Below are 11,188 nucleotides of genomic sequence, written 5' to 3'. Positions count from 1 at the left end.
CAACAAAGTTGTGGTTTATCTAAACTAAGGAACATGATCAGGTTTAATATCTGAAAACCAGAAGTGGCTGTTCATTCCAATGTGTGTTTCCAATGCAAAAGGAAAACAAGAAGTGGCTCTAAATTGGGTTCAATATCAAAAACAACGACAAAAAAAAAACTCATAAGATGATTTAGAAGAGCATACCACTGAATGTGAAATGCAGCCTTTGCTTCTAAAAGGAGATATTTTGTTGCATGGGTCACCGGCCAGCAGTGACCACAGAACGCTGCAGATGGCTTGCCGAAAACATGCGAGAAAAAACATGCACAGAGACAAACTAGTTTCTGTGGGGAAGTAGAGACGAAATGGCCACCCCCCCCAGTGGGGAGCGTGCCGATTTACTGTCCATACCTGCTTTTATTGGGCTCATTTTGCATAATAATTCAGGTAAAGTACAGTACTTATCAGGGGGAAGTAAGGAACTATAGAAAACAAGGAACTCTGCAGGTCTATTGAGTCGGGGTCAAAGAGCTGTAAGACTTTGAGGAACAAACTAAGTTCCTCCTTGGGCCCTTCTCATTCAACTGAGAGCTTTCTAAACAAAGAAGGTTTCAAAGTAATTTACATATTCTTTCTTAGGCCTGATCACCCGGGGAATCCTCCCTTTTCAGCACAGAGCTGCACCACCCTGTCATTGTTTCAGGCTTAGGTGGAGCAAGGGAACTAAGGCAACCAAGAGATAAGGAGATTTTCTCCCAGACATTGAGAACTCAGGCTATGTCAAAGCTGAGGAGCGAGGGTCCATCACCCCATTTTGCTGCAGCCCCCCAAGTCCTTCTTTTGGGGGGCCTCCCAAAGTGATCGTGCCTGTCTTAGGTCATTCCCCCCGTGGGGAATCTTACCCGTCTTTGGCTAACTGACCAAGCTTTTTGGGGTTCAGTTATGAATAAAGCAGCAGAAGCAGCATTCCTGCCAGGGAGATAAGCTTTTGTCTCCTTGCTGGCTTATGGTTCCAAGGGCGTTCCCTTAGCCTAGGCCTAGGCAGGAGTTTCAGCTTCTGATACCAGTCAGGGCAGTTCCCAACAAGATTTTCAAAGGGAGGCCAAGAAAAACTATAAACTAAGGACAGCTGAAACATTCTGAGGCTACATCTTCATGTAGCAAAGATAGGACAGAAGCACTTCCAGCAAAGGCAGACCAATATGTAAAAGTACCCTGTGTAGACCCAGGCTCAGATGTAGCTTTAGTAATTCAGGTAAATTACTGACAGAATGGCAGATGCACATCCGATATACATGTCACTTCACTCTCTTCTGGCATAGTTCAGCTTATGACTTCAGCAAGAGTAGAATTTGGGGATTTCTGATTATGAAACTGTGCTTCAAGAAATGAAGTGAGAAAAAATGATGTATGTATTATAGTTAACAGGAGCAACAAATGAATGTGGAGTAAAACCCTGTTAAAACTTACTATAACTATGGAGTAGGAGATAAAACTAAATATACTGAAAATATGTCATGAGAAATTTACAGAGTGGACTGTAAAAATCTTAATGGAAGTGATAAAAGCCATAAAGAGGATGAAGAAGGAAAAAGAAAAGACTGAGGGAAGTCATCTACATGTAAGCTGAGACTTCCACAAAAAAAAGAGGCTTCAGGATCGGGGGAGATGAATAAAGCCCTCATGCCTGAAGTAGAAATTGTTGTTGTCAGAACACTGAGTCACTTAATTGCTTAGAAGGTCATTGTGTTAGTATATATACCTCTATTGTAGATTACTTAGCATGAAAAAACTTTTGAAATTTTATTGATTTGAAGCAATATTTTAATGTAATGTCTTGCCTTTTTGGTTACCATTTAATATACTGAAGTAACTTAACCTAATTTGCTGTATTTTGTTTCACCAATGAAGCATTTGCACATAGAGAAATACTAAAAATTATTCATTTTGATTTAAAACTATATTTGATGTTTACTTAGAAAATGATTGACTCTTCTGATAACTACTGATAATTTAATCAGCTGCAGCCTATTATAAATGAGTTGAGAATATTCTATCCTTTTAAAGATGACATAGGCTAAGTTTATCACTACCATCTGCCTTTCTGGTTACTTTGATTTTCAGAACTACATTCTGGGGGATTAGAAATGACCTGATATTACACTAATGGAGTTTTCACAATTCTCAAAATAATTTTAAATTTACTAAAATTAATGTTGTCTTTAATCAGTAACTAATTAGGATATTTCTTGTTTCCTGAATAAATGGATGTCTGCAACCAAACACCCCTGAAAGAGAACACTAATAAAGTTGTGAGTGATTTGACTCATGCATACAAGTGTCTTTAAATGTTTTCCATTGTAAACAATGATGTCTTTTAATACATGGCCTTTAGGTTCAAGGGTCATATTATTTACTAACAAATTATTATTTGGGTCAAAAAATATCTAAAAAATGTAACTGAATTTCTCATTCATGTTATGACTCTAGTTTACTGAACATTATTATTTGATATAGAAACCCACATTAATTACTTCATATATATTTTATCTTTAGATTTTGAATTTTGTACTCTTAGAAACAAAAATTAAAGATTTTAAGGTCTTGGCATCTAGCATTATTATTTAATTTTCTTTTAAAAACAAATCTATATTACATATTGACATAATACTTTTTTTATTTTTTTAAGATTTTATTTATTTATTTTTAGAGAGGGAAGGGAAGGAGAAAGAGAGAGATAGAGAAACATCAATGTACGGTTGCTGGGGGGCCGTGGCCTGAAACCCAGGCATGTGCCCTGACTGGGAATCAAACCTGCAATGCTTTGGTTCATAGCCCACGGACATAATACTTTTAATATATTGGGCTAAATAAGACAAAAAATAAAATTATAAACAAAAGACCAGGACTCAGTGTCAAATTTAATTTGATATATACTTACTTTTTGAAATGCACTAAATTCCACAAATAATTAAAGTATTTCTTAAATATAGTGTTGTTTGGCTATTATGGTCTTGATATCTGAAGTTATGACAATTATAGTTTACCAATCTGTACTTATTCATTCAATAAATAAGCTATGACTCTTAAAAAAAAGGAAAGAAAAGGTTCAGCCCAGACCCAGTTCCATTACCAATTAGAAACTAATAAAGACCAAATCAAAATATTTGGCTGTAGTATATTCTTTTGCCAAATTGTTGATGCACATTTTGATTGCATACCCCTTGGATTTCTTCTGATATTAAGAGTGATCACAAAATAACCAGCTTTAACTCCTTTTGTTACCTGCCACAAGGGAGCACACACTATGTATATATTATACCCCCTTTGTGGTTGGCACAACCCAAGGTATCAATGATTGAAGGTCTCCACCTTGGGAGTCATTATACATATTATGATCCTGGAAAGGGTCAGAATCTACAAAATACAGTTCCCCTGCATGGACATCAGAAAAGTTAGCTAGAAATTCATGGGGATTAAAGCCAACCCACACAGTATATCTATAGTCTATTGTGCGTATGGAATAGCCCATGACTTTTATATCTTTTAAACTCGGCTTGTCAGAATTCCACTGAGGATAGTCTGCAGGTCGGGGGTACTGGCTATAGGCAATGGACTCATGGGGATTATCATGGAGTGTCAGATCCTCTTCTAAGTCCTGAAATCGAAAATGCTTCAGAAGGCTCTGGCCTTCTCGGCACAGCTCCACATGAAATGAGGGAATGGGGCAACGAGGTGGAACGTGCAATCCTGCGAGTCCCGTTAGTGTGGGAAACAGAGAGACAAGTTCCACGAGGTCCACAACTTGCTGGCCTGAGGAGGAAAAGACCCAACAGAATGAGTTACATTACAGAATCCTGCCACAGCCAGGCAAAATGAATAAATGAGCCCATCAGGGCTCCACAGTTTTCTTTTACAACATTTATTTTTAGCATAAAAACTTTAGAAACAATGCCAACTCAGCACCTTGCCCAATAGCATGATGCAAAATGAAGGTGCCCTCAGCCTCTTGGCACTTTTAAAAACTATTGAAATTTTGGAACCACCAGTTTATAATTGAGTCAAGCAAGGATCATCAATGGAAACCCAAACCACCGGGTAGAAGTCCGTTAAAGAACATGACATTCCAAGTCTCATAGTAACATTCTGCAGGTTACCATTACAATGGCAAGACCTGGCTGACATGACCACCTTAAACAGGTGATCAAACCTGGCATCACTAATAATGGCACAGGCTGCCAGGAAGTGCCCCTGATCTGATACAATGGGAGCAAACAACCCCACAAGTAGTACACGTGTTTAAAATATCTACCCTGAATCTAGTCATGAGGAAGCAATCAGACAATTCCCAACTTGGGGCCATTGCACAAGACAATTGGCCTGGACACTTGTAAAAAGATAATGTTAGAAAGATAACGTGACCCGCTCCCACGTAAAGCCTCACTCTCACTCTGCCTACCTGGCGCTAAGGGGTGACAGGAAAAACTATGTTCCCAGAGTAGGTAGGAGCTTTGAGTACCAGTATACCTGATGGAAGAGGAAACCCACCAACAAAGGAACCACCAACACATAACAACAAAAGAAGGTAAAGGAGGGAGTGGAAGCCACACTAACCTCAATCCAGGACCAATCTGAAATTACAACTAAACTGTGGAGAAATTACCCAGAACAAACAACTGAACAAGAGTGAGAGAAAAGCCTCAAAATCTTATACACACAGAAGAAACAGCTTCAACACAACTTGTCTACACTTGCACAACAGAATACAAGATGTGGTAGGTGAAGTGACCCTCAGTTAACCAGCTGGAGGGAAGGACTCACCAAAGAAAGACCCAACAATGATGAAAACCCATAGACACACAGAGAGCCAACATAAATGACAACCCAAGACCAGCAAGCTCAGGAGATCAAGTAGACTGCACTGCTGAATCTCACAGATCTTCTGCCATAGAAGTTCACACCATAAACCCTGGGGAGTCAGAACAGATCACATTAAGAAGCAGAGGCTAACAAGAAGAATCTCACAAACAATGGGAAGACAAGCAAACAATCCCCAAATGAAAGGAAAGGAGGAAGCATCAGAAAGAATGCTAAATGAAATAGAGACAACATAACTATCAGATATTGAGTTCAAAGCAAAGGTTATCAGGAACCTCAATGTGCTCACTGAAAATTACCACAAACTACAGGGAAACTACAATGAAATCACTGCAAACTATATCAACATGAAAAAGGAAACAGAAACTATCAACAAGGGCCAAGAGGAAATGAAGAATACAATTTGTGAAAGGAAAAACACAGTAAAGGGAATCAAAGCCAGGATTGATGAAGCAGAAGACCAGGTCAGCGAACGGGAAGACAAGGTACAAAAAAAAAAAAAAAAAACCACCCAGAAAGAATAAAATAAGGAAAAGAGACTCAGAAAGAACAAAGAGGGGTTAAGGGAAATGCAGGACAACATGAAACATAATAATATCCATATAATAGGGATACCAGAAAGAGAAGAAGAAGAGAAAGGAATAGAAAACCTGTTTGAAAAAGTAATGATGGAAAACTTCCCTAATTTGATGAGAGAAAAAGTCACACAAATCCAGGAAACAGAGAGTCCTAATCAACAGGAACCCAAACAGGCCCACTTCAAGACACATCATAATTAAAATGGCAAAATCCATGACAGAGAATCTTAAAGGCAGCAAGGGGGAAACAGGAAGTAACATAAAAAGAGAGCCCCAATAAGGATAGCAGCTGACTTCTCAATGGAAATGCTCCAAGCTAGAAGAGAATGACAAGAAATATTCCAAGTAATGAGAACCAGAGGTCTGCAACCAAGGCTACTTTACCCAGCAAGGGGTAAACCCCTTAAGCCTTGCTCTCAATTAAGATGGAAAGTCAAGTAATGAGCTTCCCAGACCAAAGAAGCCTCAAGGAATATATATGCTCCAAACCAGCTCTGCAAGAAGTGCTAAAGGGTCTGCTTTAAGAAAAGGGAAAAAGAAGAGTGAGAGAGAGAGGAACACAGGTACAAAAAAATGGTAATGAATAAGTAACCATCAACAATAACCTTAAAAGTAAATGGATGAAATGCTCCAATCAAAAGACATAGAACAGCTGAATGGATAAGAAAGCATGACACATACATATACTGGCTATGAGAGACCCAATTCAGAACAAAAGACCTACATAGACTGAAAGTTAATGGCTAGAAACAAATATTCCAAGCAAATGGACAGGAAAAAAAAAACCGGGGTAGTAATATTCACATCAGACAAAACGGACTTGAAAAAAAGAGCCATAAAAAGAGACCCAGAATGTCACTTCACAATACTCAAAGGATGAATCCATCAAGAAGACATAAACATTGTATATATATGTACCCAACATAGGAGCACAAAAATACATACTGAAAATTGTGGAGGACTTGAAGAAAGATATTGACAACAACACAATAATAGTAGGGTATTTCAACACCCTAAAGTCAAAAATGGATAGTTCATAAAAAAAAAATCAACAAAGATGTTGTGGAATTCAACAATATCCTAGATCAAAAAAACTTAACTGATATATATAGAACATTTCATCCCAAAGAAGCAAAATACACATTCTTTTCAAATGCACATGGAATATTTTTAAAGATAGACCACATAATAGGACACAAAACAAGCCTCAACAAATTCATGAAAATTGAGATTGTATCAATAATTTCTTGGACCAAAAGGGACTGAAACTAGAAACCAATCACAAGGAAAAAAAAAACCCAAAAACATTCAAAGTCATGGAGATTGAATAGCATGCTTTTAAACAATGAATGGGTAAAAAATGAGAATAAAGAAGTAATCAAAACGTTTCTGGAAATGAATGAAAATGAACTCACAACAGTCCAAAACTTATGGGACACAGCAAAGGCAGTCCTGAGAGGCAAGTTCATAGCAATACAGACCTACCTAAAAAAGATAAAAATATTTCAAATAAACAACCTAACCCGACACCTACTGGCATGTGAGGAACAAGAAAACCCAGAGCAAGTAGAAGGAAGGAAATAACCAGGACCAGAGTAGAATTAAACACCATAGACACTACAAGCACAGTTCTAAGGGTCAATAAATCCAGGAGCTGGTTCTTTGAAAAGATAAAAAAAATTGACAAGACTTTAAGCAGATTCATCAAGAAAAGAAAGGAGAGGATCAAAATAAGCACAATCAGACATGAAAGAGAAGAGATTACAACTAATACCACAGAAATACAAAGAATTATAAGAAATTACTATGAACTATATCCTAAAAGTTTGAAAACCTAGGTGAAATGGACAAACTCCTAGAAATGTATAATCTTCCAACACTCAGTGAAGAAGCTGAAAGCCTGAACAGACCAATAACAGCTGAGGAAGTCACAGCAGTAATCAAAACACTCCCAGGACACAAAAGCCCTGGACTAGACAGTTTCGCGGGACAATTTTACAAAGCGCTTCAAGGATGAGATAACCCCTATCCTTCACAGACTATTCCAAAAAATCCAAGAACATGGAAGACTCTCAAACTCTTTTTATGAAGCCAGCATCATCCTAATCCCAAAACCAGATAAAGGCTTAGGAAAGAAACAAAACTTCAGACCAATGTCGCTCATGAACATAGATGCTAAGATCATAAACAAAATATCGGCAAACTGCATCCAGCAATACATTAAAAAGATCATATACCATGATCAAGTGGGATTCATCTCAGGGATGCAAAGACGGTACAATATTCACAAAGCAATAAATGTAACACATTACATAAACAAAAGCAAAGACAAAAATCACATAATCATACCAATACATTCAAAGAAACATTTGATAAGGTACAGCATCCATTTATGATAAAAGTACTTAGCAAAGTGGGAATACAGGGAGCATTCCTCAACATAAGAAAGGCCATATATGAGAGACCTACAGCCAACATCATACTCAATGGGCAAAAACTTAGAGCTTTCTCACAAAGATCAGGAACAAGGCAAGGATGTCCATTTTAACCACTTCTATTCAACACAGTATGGGAAGTCCTAGCCAAAGCAATCAGACAAGAAAAATAAATAAAAGGCATCCATATTAGAAAAGAGGAAACAAAACTGTCATTGTTTGCAGATGACATGAAAGCGTACACAGAAAATCCTATAGATTCCACCAAGAAACTGCTCAACCTAATAAATAAATTTGGCAAAACACTGGGTACAAAGTCAATATTCAGAAATCAAAGGCATTTTTATATACCAACAATGAAACAGCAGAAGCAGAAAACAGGAATAAAATCCCATTTGATATAGCGACAAGAAAAATAAAGTACCTAGGAATAAACCTAATGAAGGAGGTAAAAGACCTGTACTCAGAAAACTATACAACACTAAAGAAAGAAATTAAGGATGACACAAACAGCCCTGGCTGGCATAGCTCAGTGAATTGAGCGTGGGCTCTGAACCAAAGTGTCACAGGTTCGATTCCCAGTCAGGGTACATGCCTGGGTTGCAGGCCATGACTCCCAGCAACCGCACATTGATGTTTCTCTCTCTATCTCCTTCCCTTCCCTCTCTAAAAATAAATAAATAAAATATTAAAAAAAGGGTGACACAAACAAATGGAAACATATACACTGCTAATGGACTGAAAGAGTTAACATCATCAAACTGTCCAAACTACCCAAAACAATTTAAACATCCAGCGCAATCCCTATTAAAGCACCAGTGACATATTTCACAGATATAGAACAAGCATTTAAAAAATTTATATGGAATCATAAATCACCCTGGATAGCTGCAGCAATTTTGAGAAAGAAGAACAAAGTAACAGGGATCACAATACCTGATATCAACTGTATTACAAGGCCACTGTAATCAAAACAGCCTGGTACTAGCATAAGAACAGACACATAGACCAATGGAACAGAACAAAGAGCCCAGAAATAAACTCAATTCTCTGTGGTCAATTAATATTCAACAAAGGGAGCAGAAGCATAAAATGGGGTAAAAATAGCCTCTTCAACAAATGGTGTTGGGAGATCTGGACAGCTACCTGCAAAAAACTGAAATTTGAGCACCAGCTTATACCATACACAAAAATAAATTCAAGGTGGATAAAAGATTTCAATTTAAGTTGTGACACCATTAAAATCCTAGAGGAAAACATAGGCAGGAAAATGTTAGGCATTCCACGTGGTAGTATTTTCACCAATATGTCTCCTAGAGCAAGGGACATAAAGGATACAATAAACAAATTGGACCCCATCAAATTACAAAGCCTCTGCATGGCTAAAGAAAAGAGTATTTAAATGAAAAGAGAACCAACTATATGGGAAAACATGTTTACCAATGACATCTCAGACAAGGGTTTGATCTCTAAAATATATGAAGAACTCACACGACTCCACTCAAGGAAGAAAACAAGCTAATTAAAAAATGGGCAAAAGACTTCACGAGACACTTCTCCAAGGAGGACAGAGGGCTGAGAAACATATGAAAAAATGCTCAGCTTCGCTAACCATCAGAGGGATGCAAATTAAAACCACTATGAGATACCACTTCACACAGGTCAGAATGCCATCATAATCAAATCAACAAACAAGTGTTGGAGAGACTGTGGGGAAAAGGGAGCCCTAGTATATTCTTGGTGCTGCCACTGTGGAAAACAGTATTTAATTTCCTCAGAAAACTAAAAATGGAACTGCCTTTTTATCTGGAAATTCCACTGCTAGGATTACATCCTAAGAATCCTGAAACACCAGTCCAAAAGAACGTGTGCACTCCAGTGTTCATAGCAGCACACTTTACAATAGCCAAGTGCTGGAAGCAACCTAAGTGCCCATCAGTAAATGAATGGATCAAAATACTATGGTACATTTACACAATGGAATACTACCCAGCAGAGGGAAAGAAGGAGCTCTTCCCCTTTGCAACTACATGGATGGAACTGGAAATCATTACGGTAAATGAAACAAGCCAGGCAGTGAGGGACAAATACTATATGATGTTACCTTTAACTGATCTAATCAACAAAAGAAAAAAGCAAGCAAAATATAACCAGAGATATTGAAATTAAGAACTATCTCACAGTAACCAGAGAGTAGATGGGAGGGGATAATGGAGGAAAGGGGGAAGGGTTTTGAGGGATGAGTATAAAGGACACATGGACAAAACCAAGGGGGAGTGGAAGGAAGGGATGGAAAAGAGTTTGGCTGGGGTTGGGGGGAGTGGTGGGGAGTAAATACAGATAAGTGTAATTGAAGAACAATAAAATCAGTTTAAAAAATAGTCTGGTACTGGCATAAGAACATACATATAGATCAATGGAAAAGAAAAGAGAGTCCGGAAATAAACCTATGTTTCTTTGGTCAATTAATATTTGACAAAGTGGCATGAGCATACTAAGGAGTAAAAATAGTCTCTACAATAAATGGTGTTGGGCGAAGTGGTCTGATACATGCCAAAGGAAATGAAATCACACTATTCTGGTACATTTTACGATACATCAGAATAAATTCAAAATGGATAAAAAACTTAAATATATGTCATAATACCATAACACTCCTACTGGAAACATAGGCAGTAAAAGTTCAGATGTGCCAGAAAGCAATATTTTTGCCAATATATCTCCTAAGGCAAGAGAAATAAGGGAAAAAATAAATAAATGGGCCTACATAAAATTACAAAGCTTCTGCATGGCTAAAAAAAAAACTGCCATCAAAATAAAAAGGGAATCCATTGTATCACAGAACATATTTGCCAATGATACATCAGATAAGGGTTTAATCTCCAAAATACATAAAGAACTGAAATGACTCAAAACCAGGAAGACAAGCAATCCAATTTAAAACTGGCAAAGGAGCTGAATAGACATTTCTCCTTGGAGGACATACAAAGGGGCCATAGATATATAAAACGATGCTCAACATCACTAGCCATTAGAGAGATGCAGATTAAAGTCACAGTGAGATATGAGCTCACACCTGTCAGAATGGTTATCATCAATAAATCAACAATCAACAGTGCTGGCAAGGATGTACAGAGAAGGGAACCCTAGTGCACTGTTGGTGGGAATGCAGACTGGTGCAACCACTATGGAAAATAGTGTGGAATTTCCTCAAAAAATTAAAAATGGAACTGTCTTTTGACCCAGTGATTCTATTGCTGGGAACATACCCTAAGAATCCTGAAACATCAATTCAAAAGAACTTATGCACCCCCA

At 37.7% G+C, this 11,188-nt stretch overlaps 1 protein-coding gene across 2 annotated transcripts in view; it reads right to left on the bottom strand.

Moving 5' to 3' along the window:
- Positions 1-1,347: 1,347 nt before the first annotated feature.
- The window catches only part of IDS (iduronate 2-sulfatase), a 34,752-nt gene continuing 24,911 nt past the window's right edge, over positions 1,348-11,188 (bottom strand). For both annotated transcript variants that reach the window (XM_028523047.2, XM_028523046.2), the window contains one exon: positions 1,348-3,795. In XM_028523047.2, coding sequence (XP_028378848.1) covers positions 3,299-3,795 — 497 coding nt within the window. In that variant the 3' untranslated portion in view covers positions 1,348-3,298. The remainder of the gene's footprint in view (positions 3,796-11,188) is intronic.

The sequence above is a fragment of the Phyllostomus discolor genome, chromosome X, assembly GCF_004126475.2.
Source record: "Phyllostomus discolor isolate MPI-MPIP mPhyDis1 chromosome X, mPhyDis1.pri.v3, whole genome shotgun sequence".
In the NCBI taxonomy this organism is placed as follows: domain Eukaryota; kingdom Metazoa; phylum Chordata; class Mammalia; order Chiroptera; family Phyllostomidae; genus Phyllostomus; species Phyllostomus discolor.
The sequence above is the reverse complement of the archived record's forward strand: the minus strand, read 5'-3'. Positions and strand labels throughout refer to the sequence as shown.